At 41.7% G+C, this 27,245-nt stretch overlaps 1 protein-coding gene across 7 annotated transcripts in view; it reads left to right on the top strand.

The window, feature by feature from the left end:
* The window catches only part of Frmd5 (FERM domain containing 5), a 275,096-nt gene that overhangs the window by 64,954 nt on the left and 182,897 nt on the right, over positions 1-27,245 (top strand). For 3 of the 7 annotated variants that reach the window (XM_040746162.1, XM_021226283.2, XM_021226281.2), the window contains one exon: positions 23,020-23,306. The exons of 2 other annotated variants lie outside the window; for them this stretch is intronic. In XM_040746162.1, coding sequence (XP_040602096.1) covers positions 23,109-23,306 — 198 coding nt within the window. In that variant the 5' untranslated portion in view covers positions 23,020-23,108. Of the gene's footprint in view, positions 1-23,019; positions 23,307-27,245 lie in introns of those variants that run through there. 2 more of the 7 variants (XM_040746163.1, XM_021226282.2) reach the window with 2 other exon arrangements.

Below are 27,245 nucleotides of genomic sequence, written 5' to 3'. Positions count from 1 at the left end.
CATCAATATCCATTTTCCTGACACTGCTGAGTAACTGTTGCCAAATTCTCTGTAACATCCTCCCTCCATCTAGATGGTCCACTCATGCTGTTGTCTCCTTTGCATATTCTCTGATATTTCATTAAGTTGTAGCTTTGAGTAAATCATTCTTACTGAGATCCTAATCAATCACCTTACTGGGTATGATGTAACCCATGTGGTCTTTTTAGTTGGAAAACTTATAAAGGTACATTTTTAAGTGTTGTATGTTTATCTTTTCCAGATTTGTGTTTAGTTTTATCTTCCATACTCCAGTTATACTTCATTCTCATGTGTTGATTGGACTGGCATTTAACATGTCACAATTCCTCAAATAAAAGAACACAAAAAATCATGCTATTTTATCCCATTTAGTTCCTGTATTTGTCACTTGAAAAGGTATCATGATTGTCTGATTTTTAAAAGTGAAATTCCTTTTAGAAATGATTAGAATGTGGAAATGATTTAAGGTCAAAATCTAAGTAGTAGAGTTGGGTTCTCTGAATTCAGAGGCTCTCTCAATTCAAAGTTCACATTCCTATGTTCTGTAGTTGTCTGGAATCCAGGAAGTCAGGGAGAGGCAGTGTGCTCTCAGTGAATAGCGACTGGAAGGGGGTGTGACCCTGAGGCACCTGTGACTTCTGTCATGCTCCCACTGGGAATGTAGGGTTGCCTAATTAGGCATTACTGGTACAGAATCTTTGAAAAGGCCTTCTTCAGGATGTAGCTGTAGCCTTTCTTGCTAATGAATCTTGCAAATTGGATACCCTCTGGACCTGTCTGAGGAAACTGCAAAAGGTGTGGGGAAAGATTAGAAGCCGGGTCTTATCATTCTGCTTCTTCAAAGGACTAAGAGCAACTCTAAATGTTTTGGAATTGAAATTGAAATCTAACTCTTCCAAGTTCAATGACATTGATATTCATAGAGGTTGAAAGGAACCACAGATGCCTTTATTTGGGCATCTATTTGTAATCTTAAGAGGTGTTGGTGCATTTTAGCTGAGTTAATATATATTCTCTGATGGAAGATGTCATTCTGTAAATCTGTCTCTTATTGGTTGTTGAATAAAGCCAATAGGGAAGCAAGATAGGTGGGACTAAGAGTTGAAGAGGATCCTGGGAAAGAGAGACAGAGAGAGACACCATGTGGGTGGCCAGAGGAGTAAGAGGCCCGGACCCTTTTCTCTGGTAAGAGAAATACTTAGATGATCAATTGTGGGTTAAATACTTAAGTCAGAGATAGCCAGTAAGAAACCAAGCAAACGGCCAACAGCTTCATAATTAATATAGTGTCTTGTGTGTTATTTGGGGTTCAGACAGCGTGGCAGGGCCTAAGGCGACTGGCAAGGAAAACTGTACTCTACAATTCTCTCTCTCTCTCTCTCTCTCTCTCTCTCCCTCTCCCCCTCCCTCTCTCTGTCTGTCTGTCTGTCTCTGTGTGTGTAATTAGAACTTCATTAATCTCTGTTACAGAAAATTTAGCAGTCTCATTTAAATGATTTAAAACAGTTTAGGGAGGGAAAGTGTTTCCTGTGAAGCCTAAAATGAGTACTGTATTTGTACAGTTTGTGCATTAGTGAGCACTAATATATGGTAGTAACTATCCTAAAACTTGACTTTGCCTTTCAAAACTATTGAGAGTAGCATCTAACATGTGGTTATCTAAATGCTGTTGGACACATAGACTTGTCTTCATGTGGAAGAAGTGTCCTATGGGTGTTAAAAATGGTCCATGCCTTTTGATCCAAAACCATCTTTGTCTTGTTTTCCCTGGTGATTACTTTAACAAAAGGATGCATATCCTATCAGCATCCCAAAAATATTGATAATTGCTGTACTAGGATATTCTCTGGGCTTGTGTTTATAGACAGGGTGAAGTCTGAAGATCAAGAGAAATAAAATGATTAAGCCCTTGTAGAAGCAATTTATCACTGTGGAATAACTTTGGCAATTGCTGAAAGTGCATGCTGGCAGGAAGTTTTTTAATTACCCAAACCATCAGATCGTTTGCTTGGTTCTTTTAGAGTTAGGGAAATATATGAGTGGGTAATGGAGTCTCTCCAAGAAAAAAAAAATGAGCTAAGCATTATGCCTGGCATTGTCCCTGCTGCAGATGGAAGGCCAGATGTGCTGACGTAGTCACCAATCATGATTCTCATATATGTGTGTGTGTGTGTGTGTGTGTGTGTGTGTGTGTATCTCACATAGACATGCATGCATATGTATTCTACATAAATATGTGCACATGAAAATTAAAATAGAAAAGAAAATATATTTTTTAGTGTATGGGAGGACCTAAAAATTACACCCAGCTTTATTCCTGGAAAAGGTATTTTGAGTGGAAATAATTTTAAGTTTAAATTGGTTTTCCTTTAGAAGTAACATTATAGTGGAGGTTATATGCTTGACTAGGAAACTGATACTCAAGTCTTTGTATAACTGACTATAAATATAATATTAAATCGGCTATTAATGATACAAAATGACAATGATAGCCAAGCACTTTTCAATGATAATACATTTCCACTTAATTTCTCACACTATTATTTTCACTTTGCAAATGGGGATATTGAAGTTAGAGATAGTCCATAATCCAAAGGAGACCAGATGGCCAGAGAGAGCTGAGAATGCCTTTGAGAAAGGTATTAGTGCTAACCTTCAAGTGTCAGGGTTAGGAATACAAGAAGAAATAAAAACATGGAGTCTAGAGGAGAATAATAGAAGAGGTGTTTGTGCCCACAGTGTTGGTGCATGCCTTTAGTCCCAGCACTCAGAAGACAGAGGCAGGTGGATCTATAATTTTGAGGCCAACCTTGTCTACAGGGCTTGTAGAATGCATGAAATCCTATATAAAGGTATGGTTAATAATGTGTTTGAGTACTCCCATGGAGGGCCTTACCTTCCCTGGGGGTACTGGGGGGGGTTGGTGGGAGGGATATTGGAGGGGTTGGTGGGAGGGAAAGGGAGGAGGGGAGGGAAAGGGAGAAGGGACCTGGAATTGACATGTGAAGCAATGTTGTTTCTAATTTAAATTTAAATAAAAAAATTTTTAAAAACTGAAAAAAAATAATGTGTCTGAGTAACAATGGTAGCAACATCAAAATAACTTGGGACATCATAATAGATAAATACATGCTTATTAGGATATATACTCCAAAGTCTAAACTTGTTCTTTATGCATGATAGCATTGGGTATAAAAATCTCTAAAACAGATGGGAAGAGCACAGGAAATTTTGGTGATATCTTGCTTGTATAAATAAAGCCTGTCTGAAGGTCAGAGAATGGAGCTTGCCACTAGCTAACCATAGAGGTCTGGAGGTCTGTACAGACAGGAAGTGAGGTAGCTGGGTAGAAACAGGATGTAAGCAGGGAGAAATAGTAACTCACTCTCTTGTCTGCAGAGATGCTAAGGAGGTAAGGTGTGGCGGTGGTTTTCTCCTTCTCTCTGATCTCTCACCATTTTCCTCTATATCTGACTCTGAGTTTTTATTACTTAGATCAATTAAGAACTCAATTTGCAGGAAATTATATAATGTATATGAAATATTAACATCTACATTATTCAGAAATAGTCAAGTCAGGACACATTTACTCCTGGGCTGAGGAAACCTGGAAGAAATGTTCTCTAATATCATGAACTAGAAAAAGTCAGATGTTAGTGGACCTATAAGAGCTGAGGATTCAGGGCAATCAACTAGACAAAAGTCCAGAAAAATAGAGTTATTTCCAACAACTATAGGGAGCTAACACTCACTCATCAGTGACAGAACATGGTATTTAGGAGAGAACATACAAACAAGAATAATTTACCTAAAACTTTAAAAAAAGAAAAAATTTCTTCATTTTATGTCTTGTGTATGTATGTATTTTGCCCACATATATATCTGTGCACTATGTGTGTGCAGTGCCCATGAAGAAGGCATTGTACATTGCCTGCCCCCCAACATCTGGAGTTATGGATGTTTGCAAGCCTACATGTGGAATGCTGGAATCAAACCTGGATCCTTTGGAAGAGCAGCAAGCACTCTTGATTGCTGGGCCATATCTCCAGCCCCCAGATAGAACTTTTAACATATTTTTAGAGGTTGAATTGATCTGAGAATACAGGATATGTTGGAGATTAAGACACAATGGAAGATTATACCTACTTACAGTCTTATATTCAATAACTTGTGCATGAGAAAGACTGGGTGCAGGGTGGGAATTCAGAGAACTCATTCCTTGGTTCTGCACCTTGGAAGAGGAAGCAAATGCTGCTGTTGTGAAGAACTTTCTACCTGTACGTTGCCTTAATGGAAAAGACCTTAAACTATTAGTAGTATGGCAGCCAACCTTGATGAAATCAGTTGGTGCAAACCCGTTATGGTTAGATGAAGAGGAAATAAAATACTTGTTTCTCATAAACATGAGACTGGAAACCACTCGGGGCCTAGGTCATTGGAAGTTTCCTATGTGATGTCCATTATTCAATATAAAAGTGCTGTGATACACACAAAAAAAAAATCAAGGGAAAATTCTACCAGAGGACATTACAATTCTTAACATCCATACATCAAACACAAGGGCACCCAAACTTGTGAAAGAATCACTACTATCACTTAAATTACATTGTGACCCTCACACACTGATAGTGGGAGACTTTAATATCCTACCATGACCAATGGAGAGGTCATCCAGACAAAAACTAAACAAAGAAATGCTGAAGTGAACTGACATTATAAACCAAATAAACTTAATAGATATTTACAGAACATTTCACCCAAGCACAAAGACTATACTTTCTCTACAACTCATGGAATTTTCTCCAAAATTGACCACATATTTGGATACCAAGCAAGTCTCCACAGAAAATTGAAATAACACCCTGATCCTATCTGACCACCATGTATTAAAACTGGATGTCAACAACAATAACAATAACAGAAAGCTTACAAACTCATAGAAACTGAACAACTCATTACTGAATGAAAAATGGATCAAAACAGAAATTAGAAACTTTCTAGACTTGAATGAGAATGAAAACACATCACACCCAAACTCATGGGACACAATGAAGATGATTCTAAGAGGCAAGTTCATGGCACTAAGGGCCTACATAAAAATAATTGGAGAGATCTCATACTAGTAACTCAACAGCACACCTGAAAGCTCTAGAACAAAAAGAAGAAATAAAACTCTAAAGGGGTAGATAGCAGGAAATAACTAAACTAAAGGCTGAAATCAATAAAATAGAAATAAATAAACAAACAAGGAAAGAAATACAAAGAATGGACCTAAGAGTTGGTTTGTTGAGAAAAATCAATAAAATTTACAACCCATGTCCAAATTAACCAAAAGTCATAGAGAGACTATCCAAATCAATAAAGTTGGAAATAAAAAGGGAATATAACAACAGACAATGAGGCAATCCAGAAAAATCATAAGAACATATTCTAAAAACATGGACTCCATCATATTGGAAAATTTAAAATAAATGTATAATTTTCTCAATACATACCATTTATCAAAGTTAAATCAAGATTAGATGAGCAATTTAAATCCAGGGTAGCTAAGACAATAAAAGAACTGTTTTGAAGGTATCCCCCAATTTTAAGTTGTACTGTAGACCTATAGTAATAAAAACAGCATGGTATTGGTACAAAGACAGACATGTTGTCCAGTGGAATTGAATTGAAGACCCAGACATAAATCCACACACCTACAGACACCTGATTTTTTGATAAAGAAACTAGAAATGCACACTGGAAAAAAGACAGGATCTTCAGCAAATGGTGGTGGTCAAACTGGACAGCTATATGTAGAAGAATCCAAATAGACACATATTTACCACCCTGCACAAAACTCAACTCCAGTTGAATCAAAGAACTCTACAGAAGGCCAGATACAGTGAAGCCAATAGAAGAGAGAGAGGGGGAATAACCTTGAACTCAGTGGCACAGGAAGACTTTCTGAACAGAACACTATTAGCACAGGCATTAAGGTCAACAATTAATAATTGGGACCTTGTGAAACTGAAAAGTTTCTGTATGGCAAAGGACATTATCATTCAGACAAAGTGGAACCCCGCAGAATAGGAAAATATTTTTGCCAACTACACATCTGACAGAGGGCTAATATCCAAAACGTGTGAAAAATTCAAGAAATGAAACATTAAGAAAACAAATAAACCAATAAAAACAAGGTACAGATCTAAACAGAATCCTCAACAGAAGAAACTCAAATGGCTGAGAAACATTTAAAGAAATGTCCAACCTCCTTAGCCATCAAGGAAATGCAAGTCAAAACTATTTTGAGATTTCATCTTATAACAGCCAGAATTGCTAAGATCAATAAAACAAGTGACAGCTCATGCTGGTGAGGATCCATCCTTATCACCCTACACCTTAGCCTGTGGAGTAAAGTAAGGGGGTCACTCATCCATTGCCAGTGGGAGTACAATCACTATGGAAATCAGTGTCTCAGGAAGATGGGAATCAGTCTACCTCCAAATCCAGCTGTACCACTCGAGCATATACCCAAAAGATGCTTCATCCTGTCACAGAGACACTTGTTCAACCTTGTTTACTGCTGCTCTCTTAATAATAGCCAGAAACTGGAAACAACCCAGATGTCCCTCAGCTGGAGAATGGATAAAGTAATACACAATGGAGTGTATTACTTAGCCATTAAAAACAATGACATCATGAAATTTGCAGGCAAGTGGATGAACCTACAAAAAAAAATCAGAGCCAGAAAGATAAATATGGTATGTATTCACTTATATATGTATGTTAGCTGTTAAGTCAATGATAACCAAGCTACAATCCATAAAACCACAAAGGTTAGGTATAGAGTAAAGGACAAGGCAGGACAGATAGATCTCATTAGGAGGGAAATAGAATAGATAGTCATGGATGGCTTGAGGGCTGGAACAAAGGAAGAGGGGGACAAGGGAGAGAATATGGGGAGAGGTAGCTATAATTAAAGGCCATTTGAGGTATAGATTGCAAAACCAATAAATCAGAAACTTCCTAAAATATATATGAAGGCGATCCAACTGAAATCATCAAGTAATGGGGGAAACAGAACACCAAATGAAGTTTCCAGTCCCAAAATTGGATTACATCTAATTGTGTTGTTAGCCAAAAGGGCCCCATGGGAATTCCCCAACAACCCAAGACTGTAGATTGTTCTCCACAAACTAACAGCAAGGTCCTTTGCTGAAGACAATACCTACACAGTTCTTTGAACATGGAAAAGTCATTCTGGTGTCTGTTTAGAGACTTCACCCCTATGTTCTTGCATCCTTGGTACATAAAGGTACTCTCCACACTACCAAAAGAGGAACATAAACACCAAGCCAGCCACAAACCCTTGAATTGGCCTTGGTGTCCTGCCTGGTAGAAAGCTTGTGGGAGTAACCAACCCACTAATATTTGATTTGACTTTAGGCCCACTTCACAAGATTGGACTCATACCCAACACTTCTTGGGTGACCAAAAACCTGAGACTAGTTATACCAGGGACCTAGGGTGAAACCAAATATTATAGTTCTTAAAAAAAAAGTACCAATAAAATGACTCCTAGTGATATTTGCTACACTCATAGATCAGTGCCTTGCTCAGCCACCATTATCAGAGGCTTCCTCCTGCAGCAGATGGGGACAAATACAGAGGGCCACAGCCAGACTTTATGCAGAGAGTGAGAAACCTTAGAACACTAAGCTCTAAATGGGATGTCTCTGTCAAATCCTTCCCCTCAGGGCTCAGGAAACCCTGAAGAGGAGACAGAAAGTGGATAAGGAGGAGGCCAGAGGGAATGGAGGACACCTCCCCCCCCCAAAAAAAAACAAACAAAAAAATCTAAGTCCTCCTTATCAACATGATCAAAGTACAAATGAACTCACATAGGCTCAGGCAGCATGCAGAGGTCCTGCATGTGTCTACACCAGGTCCTTTGGGTATATTATGGCTTCTAGTTTAGTTTTTATGGGATTCATGAGTGTGTCAATGAGTGAGTCTCTCTGTTTCTTGTGCCTTTTAGAAGGTTTTTAAAAATTTATTATGCATACAGTGTTCTGTCTGCATGTATGCCTGCAGGCCAGAAGAAGGCACCAGATCTCATTATAGGTGGTGATGAGCTACCATATGGTTTCTGGAAATTGAACTCAGGACCTCTGGAAGAACAGCCAGTGCTCTTAACCTCTGAGCCACCTCTCCAGTCCCTTGTGCCTTTTTTAAAAAAGATTCTTTTTAAAAGTGTTTTTAAATTTAAATTTAAAAAAGATCTCATTTTACATACCAATCCCAGTTTCTTTTCTCTCTAGTCTTCCCACTTCCCCCCACCAACTCCCCTCCCACCCCCCATCCACTCCTCTGAGAAGATGAGGCCTCCCATGGGGGATAATTAAAGCCTGCCACATCATTTGGGGCAGGACCAAGGCCCTCTCCTCTGTATTTACAGTGAGAAAGTATCCCTCCATAGGAAATGGGCTCCAAAAAGCCAGTCAATGCACTAGGGATAAATACTGGCTCCACTTCCAGGGGTTGCATAGACTGCCCAAGCCCCCCACATTCAGGAGGCCTACTTTGGAGTTACGCAGGTTTCCTAGCTGTCAGTCTGGTGTCCGTGAACTCAGGTCAGCTGTTTCTGTGGGTTTCCCCAGCATGATCTTGGCCCCTTTGCTCATCACACCTCCTTCTCTACAACTGGATTCCAGGAGTTTGGCTCAGTGCTTAGCTGTGAATGTCTGCTTCTGCTTCCATCAGCTATTGGATCAAGGCTCTATGATGGCATTTAAGATCAGTCTAGTGGCTGATGGAAGCAGAATGTACCCTGTCCACTATTGCTTAGATTCTTAGTTGAGGTCATCCTTGTGAATTCCTGGGAATTTTCCTAGCACTAGATTTCTCATTAACCCCATAATGGCTCCCTCTATCAAGGTATCTCTTTCCTTGCTCGCCTCTGTCCCTCCCCAGCTTGGCCTTCCTGGTCCCTTGTGCCTTTTCTTGGGCTCCTTTTCTTCTGTTTATTTTGTCCAGTCACAATGTGTTAGTTCTCATTTTATTTTATTTTTTTTATTTATCCCTTAGAAGCCTGTTTGTTTTCTAGTGAGAGACAGGAGGGGAGTAGATCTGGATGGAGAGGAGTGGGAAGGGAATAGGAGGAGCTAAGGGAGCAGAAATGGAACAGGATATATTATATGAGGGGGAAATCTATTTTCAATAAAAGGAAAAAAGAAATTTGGAAAGAAATAATATCTGGGAGTTTATAAAGCAAATGACAAGATAAAGAATATAGATATAATGGAATACTGTTTAAATATAAAGAAAAATGATGTCATTTGCAGGGAGATGCATGGACCTGAAGATCACCAGAGTAAGCAAAACAAAGCAGTCGCAGAAAGTCAGTTTCAAGTTTTCTTGCATATGTGGAAGTGACAGAAAATAGGGAAGGAGACAGAAAGATATGAAAATATAAAAAGAATTTATTACAGAGGGGAAAGAGTATCAGGAGAGGGGAGAAGCCCTGGACAGGGCAAAGGGCAAGATGGCCATAATCCATAATCAAAGAGTAATATTGACATGTGTGGAAACACTAAGTGAAACCATCAGTCTGTATGGTTAATGTGTGTTAATCATAATGAAACACGAGATAACAAATCACAGATCTAAGAGGTTCAGAAAATCTCAATACATAGCCCCAGCTCCTACCCCTACCTAGTGATGTCATACTCAAATTTCTGAAAGCCAAAGATAAAGTGAAAAATCTTGAACACAGTCAATGAAATGTTGACATTTCACATACACTAGTGCAAAGACATGACTTACAGTAGAATTCTCATCAGAAACCTTGCAAGCTAGAAGATGCTGATTGTCTTGTTTACGATCACTTCACTGTGACAGAATGGATGACAGAAGCAACAGAGGTTCATTTTGGATAGCAGTTTCAGTGTCTGATGGGAAGTCAGAGGAGATCAATTCAGTTAAGGGTGATGGGAGTGTGTGGAGGGGCTGTTCACACATCACACTGGACAAGGAAGCAGACAGCACCATAGAAACCAGGGGCCAGTCTTCAAGTCTCACTTCTAGCGACCTGCTTCTGACCGCCAGATGCCATCTCCTACCTACAGGTTCCATAGTCTTAGAAAATAGCACCACCAGCTGAGGGACAAGCCCTCACAGCATGACTCTGTCAAAGACATCTCAGATTCAAACCATACCAGTGAGTGGCAGTTTTAAAGTCATGGGGAAAAAAGCCATCATACCCAGCATTCTATGAGCAGGGAAAATGCTTTTCAAAAGTAAACAAAGCAGGAGAGCCCTGTTCATTGCTTTGGTGAAGCCTACATACTCAAAGGCTCTGGCCAAACCTATTTGTTCCCAGTAAGCACGATGCCAGCCAGGGAGGCTTCAGTCCCTCCCACTCATCTTGCCAATGAATTCAGTAGGGTCAAAAGGCTCCAGCCCATCCGTTGTCCTAATAAGGACTGCATGCTCAGAAGAGCTCCAGTCTCTGGTAGCCCCTGATGAGCACAGCGTTTCCCACAGGGTCCAGTCCCACCCATTGTCCCCATGAGATCTGCAAGCCAGGGAGGCTCCAGCCCTGCCTATCCCTCTGTGAGCATAATGTGCCTAGGAGGCTTTGTCGTTGCACATTGTACCATTGATAGCTGCACAGTAAGAAGTTGTTTGTGTAAAGAAAGAATTGCAATGGAAAAAGGGTAGCATCCTCTATATTAGCCTGCAAATTGGCAGGGAATTTTAGTAAAAGGGAGAGTGAGACGGAGGTGTTGGCTTACTCCTTCTCATGGTGTGGAGCCAAGGGGTAGAGAGAACATGAATCAGATCTGTATCAAAGAGGCCTTCCTGGAACACCCCCAAACGGAAACTCATGAGAGGAATTGGATAGAGAAGAGGAACAGAGATGAAAGTGACGGGAGACACCCCTTGGGACAGACCTTTAATACATAGAAATGGAAAATCTGTGAGTCACCATGTAGGTGGGTCTCAACAGTGATCTGTTGGAGAGACTTTGGTAATCAGAGGACATTCAGTGTCTGAGCTGCCTGAATTGGGGAAAACCTTTAAACAGTGGAAGAAGCTCTCAATGACTTATTCTAAGGCTGTAGGAGCTGTGGGCAGATGGAATCGGTCTGAGTGCGGCAGAGGCAGGAAAATTAATTAATAAACTGCCCATCCGTCCTTAGGACAAAAGCTGAACAACATGATGGCTGGCTTATATGAGCCATTACAGACAGTTACTGCCTACTAAGGCCCCCATGAAGAATGGACAGGCACTATTGAGAGAATGAGGTAGAAGCAGTGTATGGCGTCCAGTTATCTGGGCTGGGTAAGTCTGTGTCCACCATGGAGTAAAGGAAGATCTTAATTTAGCAGGGACCTTAAGATTCATATAAAGCGCCAATGGCTTTTCTGAGCTCCTTGATTGGGCAGGATCTTTATGAAGTAGAAAAGGCTTTGGTGGATCTAAGTGACTTTGACCAGCATATAAATCATGTCTGTAGAGTGGAAAGGAGATAAGAGAAAGGCAAAGCAGAGAAAGAGATATGTCCGGGTTATTTGAACACAGATATGGCAAGATTTGTATGAAGCCCAAGTTCCTAAGGAAAAAGGTGACAGATTCAGATTCTGTGCTAATCCATTTCTGGACATCTTTAAGGCCTAAAGACCAGTTCACAGGAGCATCAATGATGGAACAATACAGGTGAAGAAGACAAAGTCTGTCCCTAGGGAGAGTAGTTATCCCCAGAGTAAGCAGAATACCTTCTCCCTTGAGGGAAGAAAGATCTGTTGGGATGTGAACTATTTGCCCATCCAGAGACTGCCCCTTGGCAGTCAGGTGTGGTGGATAGTTGTCACAGTGCCAACTCAGGGGATCCCAGACCCAGGAAACCAATTTATTCATCAGATGCCCAGGGAAGAGCAGGACTTCCTTTCCCTTTGGCTATTGTACTGACTAATTTTATGTAAATTTGACAACAAGCCAGAGTCGTCTGAGAGAAGGGAACCCCAATTGAGAAAATGCCTCCTTAAGATTGAGCTGTAGACAAGTCTTGGAGACCATTGTCTTAGTGATTGATGGGAGGGCCCAGCCCATTGTGGGTGGTGCCATCCCTGAACTGGTGATCCTGGCTTCCATAGAAAGCAGGCTGCACAGTGCACGAGGAGCAAGCCAGTAAGCAGCGCCTGTCCATGTTTTTTGCATCAGCTCTTGCTTCCAGGTTCGAGTTCCTGCCCTGACTTCCTTCAGTGATAGACTGTTATGCTACCTAGAAATGTAAGCCAAAATAAACCCTTTCCTCCCCAAGTTGCTTTACTCAGGTATGTGTCATCATAGCAATAGTAGCCCTAGCTAGGGCACCTATGAATGGAGCCAAGCTGCTTGAGTCAGACCTACTGAGTTCATGAAGGGTGGGAAAATGCATGGAGGCCTCCATGAAAACGCTGCTGGATAAGGAAGTGGCGTGGATCATAGAGAAAGATGGAGGGTTGTGGAGAGCTGTCAGTGCCTGCCATCTCTGTCACTGTACCCAACATCTTGCTGATTCACCTACACTTGCTTAGAATGGGCAACAGTGGAATTGCAGAGCCCTTTCTCAAGGTTATTTTTTCAGCCTCATGGTTTGTCATGGGAAAGTAGCCTGGGACCTGGCTTTGTTATCATCCCCGTCCTCTGTAAAATTTTTGTTATATAGATCACACAATGCTGCCCACTAGATTTGGGAAACCACTTAACGAGGCTGACAAGTGAAAGGATGGGAAATCAGTTTACAAAGCATGAAAGGGCCGGACACAGCTGTGAAATTCCTTGTGAGTGTTATGGTTGGGTAGGGTACAGATGATCACCACCAAAGAGATTGGGAAAAGTCTACAATAGTCCTTGTAGATATTAAATATGGTTGAAGAGTGAATAAAAATACTCTGCATTCCCAGAGGATATCAAGTAATTGATTATAAATCCCAGTGTTAGGTGTGAGCTGTCTCCCTTTGAGTTGTTTGGCAAAGAGTCCCTAGAGCCCCCACAAAACCATGAAGGATATTGCTGTTGCTCTTGGTTTCATGCCAGAATTAGATAGTAAGACCCATACATTGAAAATATTGCATGATATGGTTGCAGGAATTGGAGGAAGGAAGCTAGGAAGGAGCTGGAAGCATTTTCTCCCACCAGAGAGCTTCTATAGTGCTGGAAGGTGCTGGAAGCTGCTGGGAAGAATGATGAGTAAGCTGTATTCAGCTGTGAGACCTGAACTCTGTACTGTGGAAGTACCAGGCAGGATGTGCTGACTACTGCAGTAGTGGCACAAACTGTTAAGGCTACAACCAACCTTTTTTATTGGACTTAAGGCCCACTCCACATAGAGAATTCACATCTGCTACTGTGAGCTCAGACAAACGTCTATGATTTTGTAAGTCAGGTGTTATATGGATATCCTATGCTGGCTATGGAACCTTCCTGATGTTTGTGTTTATATCCAGTGTTATTACTGAAGTCAGCTTCCATTCAGATTTTTTTCCATTCTTGTTTCCTTTGGCACTGCTCCTACTTGTATTTTGTAGTAGAATGACTTTCTCTGAGAATCGGCACCATCCCTACTCCAGAGGTAGAAGGATGGCAGAGAGAGCATAAGGGTTTACTACTGTCTTGGTCAGTGTTCAATTGCTGTGAAGAGACACCAGGACCACAGCAACTCTTATAAAGGAAGACATTTAGTTGGGACTTGCTTACGGTTTCAGAAGTTTGTTCCATTGTCATCACAGTGGGGAGCATGGCAGTATGCAGGCAGACATGGTTCTGGGGAAGTAGCTGAGAGTTCTATATCCAGATCCACAGGCAGCAGGAAGAGAGACAGACACTGGGCCTAGCTTGGGTTTCTGAAAACCCCAAAGCCCACCCCCAGTGACACACTTCCTCCAACAAGGCTACACTTACTCAAACAAGGTCACATATCCTAATCTCTCTCAAGTGTTAACACTCCCCAATGATTAATTATTCAAATACATGAGCCTATGGGGACAATTCTTATTCAGCTACCACAAGTGCCTCACAGAGTTGAGGGAGAATAATCAGACATCTATGTTACTTCCTCCAGATGTCAGGAAGCATTGCAGAAGAGGGTGTCAGAAGATAGTAGGGTTAGCTTGGTCACGGTGGCAGGGATTACAGGGCGGGGACCAGGAAGAAGAGAACCCTGTTTGGGACAGAAGTGGGGGCCAGTTTCAGGACCCTCTTCCAGGGACCCACTTCTTTCAGCAATACTCCACAACCTCCCCAAATGGTGCCACCAGCTGAAGACCAGGTGCAAAGCACGTGAGGCTGTGGCAGTTTCACATTCCAACCACACATTCCTGGCGGCATATTAATAGTTTGTACTGTTGTGTTGATAATGTAACTATTGAATTCACTGTGACATATTATTGACTAGGGACTAAGGTACGTGCTCTGTCTCTGGCATCAGTAAATTTTAAAGAAAATAAATGATAGGATAGGGTTTTGTCATTGTTGTGTTGTCTTGCAGGCTAAATACAATTTCTTTTTATTTCCCCTCGTATTTCTATGACTTTTATTCCTGAAAAAAATGACATAAAATTAGTGAAATAATTTAAACCCTCTCTATTTCTACCATCCCTGCATAGTAGTCAGATCCACATTAATGCCCTGTTCTGCTCATAAATCATATTTTAAAGGCATTAATTTTAAATGTATTCCCAGCATATAAAAATAACTTCAGTGTTCCTATTTTAAAATCTCATTAACATTTTTATACTCTAATCGAGTGTTGAAAAATGTATCATTTGAATTCAGTCACAGCTTCATCAGAAGTACCTTCTCCCTCCCTCCCTCCCTCCCTCCCTCCCTCTCTCTCTCTCTCTCTGTCTGTCTGTCTGTCTCTCTCTCTGTCTCTCTCTCTCTCATCACATCATATTGTGTAGCTTTGCTGCCAATGCCTGCAAAGCCAGAAGGAATGGAGATCCAGGTGAGGAAGAAGAGGCTGGAATGGGAAAAGATGTGTGGCGAATGGCAAGGAATCATCAGTGTGGCACATTTCATATCAAAGATCAGTTTCTATTCCACATTTGCTTTAAATTTTTGGCCCCTGTGTCATTCTTGGCTTTCTTTTTGGGTGTGTCTATTGCTTTAAGAAACTGCATTACGTGTGTGTGTGTGTGTGTGTGTGTGTGTGTGTGTGTGTGTGTGTGTGTGTGTGTAGGTGTGCCTGCACATTACCACAGAGGCATGTGGAGGCCAGAGTACAGATTCAGGAGTTGGCCTCTCAAACTCAAGCCATCAGGCCTGGCTACAGGCGCTTCACCCACTTTGCCGTGTCGTCTGCCCTCATTCTTGGTTTTAGTTTTGTTTGAACAGAATTGCTTTTGGCTTTTTTATTATTTTCTCAGGATGGTGATTTTTTTCCCTCTTTCTTTTCTGTTCCTCCTTGTACCTAGCAGTCTTCCTTACCTGTGACTAAACTCACTTTTCTTTCCTTCTTAGATCTTTTCATTTGCCCAGCAATTTCATCAGATGTGCTAGCTTTGCAAATGAATGCAAGTGCATTTGGTAATTTTTCAGAAAAGCGGACAAGTTCCCACTTATGTCATTATGCTGTGGGGTCCTTGTAGATCCTGAGATGTGTTGGGTTCCTAAATTGTGGTTGCTTATTTTCTTAAGGCTTATTGTACAGTTTTCTCAATTTAGCATTTTAATGGTAAATACTAAAATGAAACAAAAATCATTTAATCCACAGAAACAGGACATTTTAACTTCTCTCTCTCTCTCTCTCTCTCTCTCTCTCTCTGTGTGTGTGTGTGTGTGTGTGTGTGTGTGTGTGTACGAACAGGGTGCACTTGCGCTGTGGAAGTCAGAGAGCACTTTCAGGAGTCCGTTCTTTTTGTCCACCTTGTCTCTGCTACTCTGCACGTGCCTCGCTAGCTGACCCTCAGGCTTCTGTGTGATTCTAATGTCTTTGCCTCGCGTCTCACATGGGGAGCTCTGGAATTACAGACAGGAGTCACACTGCACACAGCTTTTTAAGAAGCCCAGGTTCTGGGATTCAGACTTAGGTTGTTGGGCCTGCATGACAGGTACTTTTACCTGCTGAGCCCTCTCACTGGTCCATAAATAGAAACTGCTAAAGTCCTTGTTGTTAGGACTTCTGGGACCAAAGTGTTTGAGGATGGCTGATGTGTCCACCAATAAACAAACGACATTCATGGAGGATCTTTGTATTCTCAGACATGGTACTGGTGGCAGAACCTCCCCTCACAGTTTAGAGGGGAAGGCATACTCCTTTAAGTATTTGAAGTCATAGCAGAGATGTCATGAGGTCTAGAGGAAAAATACCCAACTGGTTGTGGTCACAGTGCTGGTGATAGAAGGGGTAAGTGAGGGTAAGCCTTCACAGAGAGACAGCCACAGAGCCAATGGCTGTAAAGATCAGGGTGAGTTGGCCAGGTGACTGACTGCGGTGAGAGGCGTTCTGTACCGGGGAAGCAAGGCATGTAGGCAAAGAATGCTGCATGTCCCAGAAGCAGAAGCAGAAGCCAAGGGAGTCTCTGCTTCTCAGGCAGGCAGGCTGTTGGACGCGGTGTGTGGAAGGAGTGGATGTAGGCTGCTTATTGATTCTCTATATGAAAAATTTGACTTACTAAAAAACATGGAGTATCTAATACTTTCAGACATTTGACATGTGCCAACACTTTGCATACATCCTTATTTTGGGTATGAGACAATGAAAGCTCAACGAGGTTTAGGTGAGACGGTGCTGGGGTCTAAAGAGCGTTGCTTCAGTATCAATGCTGACGTGACATCGTGCCTGCCCTGACAGAAGGGAAGGAACTACAGCGGAAAGATAGATGGAGTGAGTTACTGAAAACGTCACAAAAGGGGAGACATCTCTATGTATAGGCTAAAAGCTATTGAGCTGTGTGTTTTAAAACATTATCCTTTTATTTAGTGTGTTTGAGTGATTTGCTTTCACGTGTCTGCACACCGCTTGTGGACCTGGTGCTGGGGAAACCAGGAGAGGGTGTTGTATCCGTAGAACTGGAGTCACAGTCACAGACAGTTGTAAGCCACCATGTGGGTGCTGGGAATCAAACCCTGGTTCTCTAGAAAAGGGGCTACTGCTCTTAACTGTGGAACCATCTCTCCAGCACCGCCTGAGCTCTACATTTTAAAGAGTCAGAAATCCCTGGTGTTAGTTATGTCTCAATAAAGCTGTGCATTTTAGGAGAAATCACATAACTGTAGGATCCTATGATGCCATGCTTTATGTAAGTCAGGTGAAGGTGGGCCTCTGACTGACTGTCAGTAGTAGAGCCTGTGATAGCCTTGTTGATGGACTGTTAGCGAATGGGCTCCAAATAGACTTCTGTGAGTACCCTCCTGAGAGCTTCTATGAGGCACATGTGGAAGTTAGGTCAAAGCCCTTTCCTTGGCTATAGGTAGAAATGCAAAGATTGTTTTCAGTGAATATGTGGAAAATAAGTTTCATTTTGTAACAGGACTTTCACCTTCTATCTACTTTTTACCGCTACATTCTCCCCCTTTAAAAAACAATATGTGTCCATCAATAAAAAAGGTTTAAGTATGTAAAAAAAACAGTATGTACCCATCAATAAAAAAGGTTTAAGTATGTAAAAAAACAGTATGTGCCTATCAATAAAAAAGGTGTAAGTATGTAAAAAAAACCAGTATCTGTCCATAAATAAAAAAGGTTTAAGTATGCAAGAAAAAACAGTATGTGGAGCTGTATTTTTGCTTTACAAAGGATTTTTTTAAATGTGTGAATATAAATATCACCTTTTCTGCTCCTAATGGGCTTTGTGATATCATGAAATATAGAGATGAAAGAAACAAACTTTTCACATTGTTTCTTACTTTTGGTTGAGAAACATTTTGCAACTTCACAATCTGCTTAGGAAGACAGTTAACTTTATTTTTCTATGAAACGGAATGTGACAGTTTTTTTCCAGCCATAACGCTAAGCTTAATAGCAACGGTATGGTAAAAACTCACCATCCATTTAGTGCTAATGGATGGTAATGATTATGGGTTCTCTTGTTAAAGCTAATGATGTAAAAAATGTTTTCATATTTTGAATGGCTCAATTGAAAATGATAGAACTAAAAGCACATAGCAAAGAAAAGAAGAATGACAGGAGATAAACAATAGAAAGACAAATCCTAAGCCTCACTTCTCTATTCAGTCATGAGTGACACAGCATGTTACCAAATCCGCACGTTTTGGCAGCCATTTAAATCTGACTGACAGTTCCTTACAACTGGCTCAACAGCTTTTAAGAAATTTTGCTTTCCAGACTTTTGGAATAATTTTGATAGGATCTTTACTACTATGTATGAATGTTTATTAGCATTGTTTATAATGTTATTTATAATTGCCCCCAAGTGGAAGCAAGTGTTTGAGAAACAACAAATAAAATGGCAATAAACCCATATGTAAAATGGACTATTACTCATTATTAAGAGGTAAATGTAGTAGTACAAATGAGCATTAAGCATTGTGTTAAATAAAATGAATCCGTACAAACAACTAAATGTTATGTCAGTCTGTTTATATGAACCGTCTAGGTAAGCAAATCCACGGCACAGTAAGTTCATGGTCGTCTAGAGCTGAAGGAAGTTGTGAGGTGGGAAGGACATTTAATGACTGGGGGAATTCATTCAGTGATAGTGAAAAGTTCTGAAATTAGTTGTGACAGAGTTTAATGTATATATTGTATGCTTATGTGCACACATATACATATATATATAATAATACTGTACTCTTTATGTGGGTAAATTGTATGGCCTGTGACTTAGGCATCACTAGAGCCATTTGAACTATTTATATCACCAGAGGCAGTAATAACCTGAATGCTTAAAGCTTGAAAATGTATGTTGTGCGGGAGGTAAAAAGCCAAAGGTGTATTCTATAATGTATATCCAAATGAGAGCATTCCATGAAAAACTGTCACAATTTGAGCGCAATGAATGTCTTCATCAGGAGACAAGATTGCCCTGTGTCTTCTGCCACTCTTGTTGCTATATCGCTTCTGCCGTTGCCTTTCTGGAGAATTTTGGACTTGGGTAGAGCTCCGTCTGTACTGACCTGACAGGGTCTTGGAGTTCAGTCCTGTGATAGCTGAGTCCAGAGATGCCCTTGCTGGCCAGCTCCCAAGGCTGCTCTCACAGAATCAGGTGTCCCGAGGACAGCACATGCAGTGTGAGGGACTCAGGGGTCATTCTTCCTTGTTGCCATGGGTGTCTCAGCTGTCTGTCTTCCTCTAGAAAGGAAATCTCCCAGCCTGTACAGCTGAAGTCCTCCTTTTCCTGCATTAATGGCTTGGGTGACGAGTGTAGGCGAGACTGTTCCGTTGCACAGGCACCTGCTTCTTATCTGCTTTGTTTTTCATTCTTGTTAGGCCTTCAAGACTCATAGCAAAAAGTAGGACCTGACTTTCCTGATGACTCAGGCACCATAGGGGACAACAAGGAGTACAGCATGTTTCTTTGTTCTGCTGTTTATTTAAGGGACCCACCCTCAAGGGAGTCAGGGACACTTCAGGTGAACTGTTGGCCATCTTTGGCTAATGGGGTGGAAGGTAGATAGACTGGGAAATCTGCTGAGTTATGTTTCTGTTCTGCAGGCCAGAAAGGGCTCTTAACTACAGAGAAACAAACATACTGCATTTAATTCCAAATTAGGTTAGTTGTTTTTCTTATTTTCTGTTAAAAATAGTGTGTTTATGACATCTTTATTTCTCTTACATTATTTCTGCCTGGCCCTTTTATTTTCTCTAATTTTATTTCCATAACTTAACAGGTGTGTTTATCTGAAATATATTAAAGATTGAAGATCTCCTTCATGCCAGAAGCTTCAGTTATTCTGCATTTTGTTGTTTTGCTTTTGTCTCTTTTTTCCCTATTTCTGTGACAATATTCATGATAACGCCTTCTTTCTCAGAACCTCATTCTCTTGGATTTGAACTCTGCTGATGTGGGATTCGTTAGTAGTTGCTCACATTAGTTGCATGCAGGCTCACTTCTTCCCTTACCATCTTTGTTCTCACAGCAAAATGTGTGTCTCCCCACCCTCTAACTGGAGTGTTCTCACAAGGCTCTGCAGGCCAGTGCCTGACCGAACATTGCATCTTGTTTGTGGTCCAGGGAGGTGAATGGGTCCAAGGGATTCAATCACTATAGAGAATCAATAATGGTGTCTTTGAGTGTGATAAGGTGATCATCATAAAAATCAGTCATGGCTCTTTCTTCTTTCTGTGTTTTGAGACAGGATTTCTCTGTATTCTCATGGCTGTCCTAAACCTCACTCTGTAGACCAGAGATCTGCCTGCCTCTCCCTCCTGAGTGCTGGGACTAAAGGAGTGTGCCCCCGCACCAGGCAGATATGTCTCACTGTCAGTGCTCCTAAGGTTTTCAGGTTTTCAGTCACACATTTCCTTAAGCAGGTGCTTCTAGAGTTCAGAATCACTAAGGGTGATGATTTGAAGTAAGTTTTTGAACTCCTCCTCCATATCCGTAATTTAGACTCTTGAAAAATGACTCAAGGTCTCTATTTTTTATTCATAATTTTTTACTTATTTTCCCTCCCTCCTCTCCTCCCATCCCCTCCCTGTACCTCCCTTTTACCTACCCCCATCTAGTCCTCCTTCATCTCCATTCAGAAGGGGTAAGGCTTCCCATGGCAAACAACAAAGCCTGGCAAAATCAAGTAGAGGGAGGACTAAGTTCCTCTCCCCTGCATCAAGTCTGAACAAGGCATCCCAACATAGAGAATAGGTTCCAAAGAACCAGCTCATGCATCAGGGTCAGGTTCTGGTCCCACTGCAGGGGCCCCACAAAAGCTCAGCTACACAACTGTCACCCAGATGCAGAGGGCCTAGTTCAGTGCCATGCCAACTTCCTAGCTGTCAAGCACCCAAGTGTTTCCAATGTATTTTGTTGTGGCTCCATTCTTACAGGAAGCAAAGACTTCCTTTTATTACACATGACAAACCTAAAAAATTAGGATGAACCCATTGTAATTTGCAAACACACAGTATTGCCTACGATGGGAATGTGTCTCCTCCTGGGATCACAACAGCATCTTGTTATTCATCAACATCCCTGGAACAAACAAGTTTCTTTGAAAGGAAGCAGGCTCATCAGTTCTCACCATCAGTCTAATTTCATTTCCAGAAAGGTTTCAAGTCATTTGAGAGACCTGGAATCCAAAGACACTCAGGGGAATTAGTGAGAAGAAATACATAGTAAGTAGGTTAGCTAATGAGGTTATAATATTAATTTTTTTACATTGTTTAAGCTACTCCATTATGTCCTTGGGGGGCAGGAAACAGTGCCTTGAAATACTTTAGCTGCTTTGGGTTGGATTTCCTACACCCTCCACAGCTTTCTTCTTGCTCCCCTAGAGGGGGGCAACCTACAGACTCACTTGAGTAGCTGTTGGCACACCTTGCTGGCTTCTTCCTCTTGGCATTGTCATAGGAGAGAGTTCTCTCGTCCAGGCCCTTTAATCTAATGTTTAAAAAAAGAATCCAGAAAAAATGGAGTCTTTCCATACAGCAACTTTTTTTGGGCAGAGAAAAAGAATCTTGGCTCAGAAGTCAGGCTGTTGGTGGTTCATGTGTAGCTCAAGAGGAGTGGTACCACTGTCTCATTGATGGTTGTGGCTGTCTGTTGTTACCATAGCTTTGTGGGATCAGAGGCACAGCAAAGTAGTAGAACCATGTTTCTTGTGTTTTCGAAGCCTGGGGCTCAATCCCTAGTACTGACGGGGAAGAGAGAAAGATAAAATTTAAAAAGTTTGGATCTGGTATAATGTCACTAATTTTACTAATGTGGAGTCGATTTTAGTTCTGAGAATCAACTCATGAACCGCACAGTCGTAAAAATGTTGTTCTGGAAGGAAGTATATTGTATTTATTAAACGTGTGCTTCTTTACTGGTGACTACAATGCATCTGTGGGTGGCTTGATGTGCCCTAATTACTTCTAGTGTACAGATTCCATTTGCTGCTAGGTGACAGTGTAGGTGATTTGGATGCAATATTATGATCTAGGCATTACCGGATATGATCTGGCTGAGTAGGCTTCAGCTCTAGTGAATACAATTTAAACCGTTCCCTGCTGTTCTCCATCTTTCAATAGGAAAACCTTTTGAATATGCCATGACACCGTTCCTGCTGTGGGTCGGCTCCCAGTTCAGAGTGTTCCTTAGGATGTTCCCTAAATGCTCTAAGCCAGGGAGAAAAGGCAGGAAAAAATAATAGTTTAGTTAAACTCAGACAAGATTATCTCTTAAGATGTTGTGGAACCCTTGAATCCAGTATTATTTAGATGTATTTTTAATGCCAGAGACAACCTTGCAGCCGCCTCTGCAGGAGGCCTGAAACTCTCCTTAGGCTGACTTCTGGGAGGCAGTCGCATTAGATGATAAAAGATGATGCCTTTGTACCTTGGATACTGCTGGATCTTGGCAACAAGCAGTCTGTGTCTCCCTTGAGGGAGTCAGGATGCCAAGTCAGTTTTGAGGAAAGGCAAGCAGAATGATGGTGCAAGTTAAAACTGGGACCAAGATTCTCGAACTTGTATTTTCCTTCTATTCTCCAGAAGGGAAGACAGCAATCCCCTTGCATTTTTTTGTGTTTTCTTTTAACAATGTCTGCTTTCTTCATGTGATGGAAAGGTAATTTTATGTGACAGAGTACTTTGGACTCCCAGCAGAGGTCATGGTAGGTGGTCTGGATATGAAAATGGAGTCCACAAACACCAGCATCATCTGGGAGCTTGTTAGGGTATCGTAGTCTCAGGCCCTAGCCAAGAACTACGGAATCCAAGTTTTAATGAGACCCCAAGGTGTTTGTATGCATGTTAAATTTTGAGCATGCCTGGCTTAAGAATTGTGGCTATTCATTTTACTGGTCATAAGCACATTAATTTCCCTGTGTTTCTGTTTGTTTGTTTGTTTGTGTTTTCAATGCAGACCCAGAGCCTTGCACATACAATGCAACCTCTGAGTTGCATTGCCAACCCTCTCAACGTCATTACAATGGCTGTGCATTTGCCAGAATTATGACATGCTGGTGTGAAGAGGTGTTGACGTGTGGGGGTGACTGGCTTTCATGCAGCAGCCATCAATATCGGGATAAATGGTTTCTGATGGTGCTTTCCTTGCCCTGGGAGCTGGAGGACAGTGTGATCGTAGTCATGCAGTGCTGCTGTCCTGATGAATACTTCACTGCTCTGCATTTGCAAGGCAAGCGTCTTACTGTAAGTAGTAAACACTTGACTCTAGAAAAACTCCATAGGTGCTAGAAAAAGGTGGCTCTAATTACGCCTGATATACCCAGCTATTTTTTTTTATGCTGAGTTTTGTTATGCTTCTCAGCCTGATTACTTCTGGGCTCAAGTGATCCTCAGACATGTCCCACCCTGTGACAACAGTCATGCCACACCCTACCCAGTGATGTATCTGACTATTCTAATACACGATGCTTAAAAGACATGAATGAGTGTTGAAACAGATGGTGGCGTGTAGAGTCTACTAGTCTAGCTGGGACAGAGACTCTGGCGGGCATTAAAGGGTCAGATAACTACTGGTGAGGAAGCTGTACCTTGTGGTCCGTGTTCATAGCTGTCCAACTCTATGGGTAAAGAAAGATAATCAAGACTACCTCCTATTTAATGCAGGGTTAAGTGGGCCATGGAAGCACTGTTTATTTTGCTTGGTTATTTTTTCTTTTTTTCCCCCCTATGAACATTGGGGAATATGGCATTTCTTTTTTGGCTTCTTGAAGAACCTGGCTCCTGCTGATGCACACACCACAGGGTCAGGTCAGGTCTGCTGCTGATGCACACACCACAGGGTCAGGTCAGGTCTGCTGCTGATGCACACACCACAGGGTCAGGTCAGGTCTGCTGCTGTACTGGTCCTCTATTCTGTACTTTCAGATGACATTTTACATTACACTTCACGTGACACTCAATGGTCTTTCTGTAGCTCTTGGCACACAAGAATGTGCCGAGTTTGCCATGACTGCATACCAATTTCTGAAAAGTCAAATTCATGTAATAAAACAGTTTGTCAAGCTGGTGTGTTGGTGGAAAACAAGAACAAGTGAAATCATTTGTTTGGGAGGAATATTTTGGCATGACTTCTCTGAAGTTGGGTAAACATAATTTTCCCATGTACCCATCTGGGCACACAGTAGCAGTCCTTCTGCCCACAGAAGGAGTTTGCACACATTAGTCAAGTTACTAGTCTGAATTCCTAGGGCGTAGATAGATGGTTCCCATGTGTGTGTATTGTATGTATACATCATTATGTATTATATCTATGCATAGCATTGAAGGCACAGTCTCCCTCTGGGATGCTGCATTCTTTAGAGCCTCCCTGTATCTGCTTACTCCAAGGCCAGTACAGGCATCAGGCTGATAGGTATTATGTTAATACCTTCCTGACTCCTGTCATCATAGGGGGAGACCAGGTCTTCTCTGGGTAAATCTTATGGACCAAACTGCTCTCTCAAAGTCTCCCAAGGGCACAGTTATACAACAAGAGTAAAACCCTGCTGGAGGCCTTTTGCTGTGTTTGTCGCCTATTATAGTTCCTATGGGGGGGGGGACAGCTGTCTTCTCACCCTTAGTTCTCTATTTTCAACCTTCAACCCTGCTAGGTTGTAACTATCAGATGCATTGGTTTGTTTATTTCAGAAAACAAAGTGGTGTTTATCTTTTGACCCTGAGAGAGAAACACACATTATGTATGTCCTATTAAAATACTAGTGTTATAATTCTGTATCCTTACATCATGAGGTATGGTGAGGGTCAATGGCCGCTTTCGTTTCTTCTCCCGCCCTTGTTCTTGTTTCTAGTGTTTCCCAGGGAGCGTGAGAGCTGGAATACCCAGGGGAGCCTGTCTGCACATTAACCTTAGCAACACATCTGTGGTTTATGGAATGGGCTGGCCAAGGACTGCCCCATTGTAAATTCTTTTCTCCAGGATATATTTCAAAGATGCACACTACTAGATCTAGCCCTTAGCAATATTATGGGGAGTTTGTGTCAGATTGTGAAATGGATAGTATTATGCCACTTCAGTTGTGGTTTAAGCAGCAAAAGTACTTCATTTGTTATCAACTCAATCACCCTGAGTTAGAATCATGGGCCAGCCATGGTGACATGCACCTTCAACCCCAGCACTCAGTAGCCAGAGACTTGGGGATTTCTGTGAGTTCAAGGCTAGCTTGGTCTACATAACCTGTTTCAGAACAGCCATGGCTACACAGAGAGATGCTGTCTCAGTAAATAAAACAAACAAAAACAAGGCATGTGCATAATTTACTCTGGAACTTCTGGACGATGTCTGGGCCAGCCTTTCTAAAAAAAAAAAGTCTGTTTTGGATTGAGGTGGGCCATGAAGATCAAGCAATACCATCAGGGATGCCTTTGAGTACATTCGTCAGTTAGAAGTTCTAGGGCAAGAATCAGGAGAAGATATACATGTATGTGTTCTATCATTGAGCCTCTACTTGGCTCAGGGGGGTATATCTGAAGAGGAACCAGGTAGTTTAATGGAAATCATAAAACACAAACCAGAGAGAAGAGGTGCAGAACAAAACCCCATCAGCAGTTGACATGTACTCTCTGGGTGTGAAACTCAAGGTCATTCTTTAGATTCTTGCTAAATAGGGACTGAATCTCCTGGGGATGATTGTCACACATACAGAGTCACGAGGCTTGTTCCTTAGATTCTGATTCATTAGGTGAACTCTTGACTTGAGAACATTTCCAAGTGCTGCAGGTGAGTCTTATGCAGGGTAATGCAGTTAGCATAATTAATTTGTTAGGTGGTACCTTGGAGGTCTCATGAGTAATACGAGTAAAGCATAGCATCATGGTAGTTGTCTTATGGTTATATCTGCTGATGCTTTCCAATGAGGCCATTTTAATGGACCCTAGTACATTTTCCTAGGACTTTTTTTTATCAATACAGTCGGGATTAGTTGGATGATCCGAGTCTGAGATTAAACAAGCTCTCTGAACTCACTGCCTCTGTCTTCCCATGTGCCTTTCAGAACACTGGTGTATGTTTATTAGAAATTCACAGAGTAAATATGGGCCACAAAATGAACAGGAAGCACAGGCTTGGATTTACATTACAGGCATACAGTTTTTAAATATATGAGGTCTAAATTGGGCAATGGTGGTACACACCTTTAATCCCAGCACTTAGGACGAGGAGACAGAGGCAGGCAGATCTCTGAGTTTGAGGCCAGTCTGGCCTATAGAGCAAGTTCTAAGCTACATAAAGAAACCCTGTCTTGGGGCATGGGAAATATGTAGAGTCTAAAATAATTTGTTCTGTGATCAAAAGAAGTTATGTGGAAAATAAAATTCTTAGACAAGATCAACAGTAATTTGTGCATAGCAGGGTCTTGGTAAACACTTGAGGTTTTCCAACATACTGCTAAGTGGGAATTTTTGTCACCCAGAGCTAGAACTAACTAGTTTGAGGTGTTAGAGAGGAACTTGGACTAGCCTGAGCAGAACGGAGGTTTACTCATGACTTGTCTCATTGCTGAAACAACCTAAGTGACAACATGGGGAAGTGGGACCCTGGTCCAGGGAATACGATGGAGGCAGAGAGAGTTTGGTAGGAGGTAGCTGCGCACATCGTATGTCCAGGTTCAAGAAGCCGATAGCAACAGATGCTTGTGCTCATCAGTTTCCTTCTTTTCATTTCTCTAATCCTGATTATCCCTCACAGACACGCCTAGAGATGTTTCCATGATGCTCCCAAAACCCACCTAGTTGACACTCAAGATTAACCATGACAGGAGGGCTCGTCATGATATAAATGTTGCCAGATCCAAGAACAAGAGAGCATGCATGCCCAGTTCCTGTCCTAGGAAAGAACCAGACTGATCAGACTCCTCTGTCCCTCCGTTTGCTATAGAGTGACAACCCTGCAGTACCTGGGTAGCTCATGCATTCACTCCCTTGGCAGATGTCACAGTTTCAATTCCAGACTCTTAGAGGAGGAAATGTGACCTGCCTGACTGAGTCAGTGTGCACACTGGGCTTCAAGGCTAGCTAGAAGGTCCCCTGTGCATCTGGAGGAAATGCAATGCAATGTGGATTTGAACTGTTGAGAAGGACCCTTGTAAGATGGTTCCCTTACCCCAAAACGTGATGACTGTAAGGAAA

Source organism: Mesocricetus auratus, unplaced genomic scaffold (genome assembly GCF_017639785.1).
Source record: "Mesocricetus auratus isolate SY011 unplaced genomic scaffold, BCM_Maur_2.0 Super-Scaffold_100004, whole genome shotgun sequence".
Lineage (NCBI taxonomy): Eukaryota > Metazoa > Chordata > Mammalia > Rodentia > Cricetidae > Mesocricetus > Mesocricetus auratus.
This window is presented reverse-complemented; position numbering and strand designations above follow the sequence as displayed.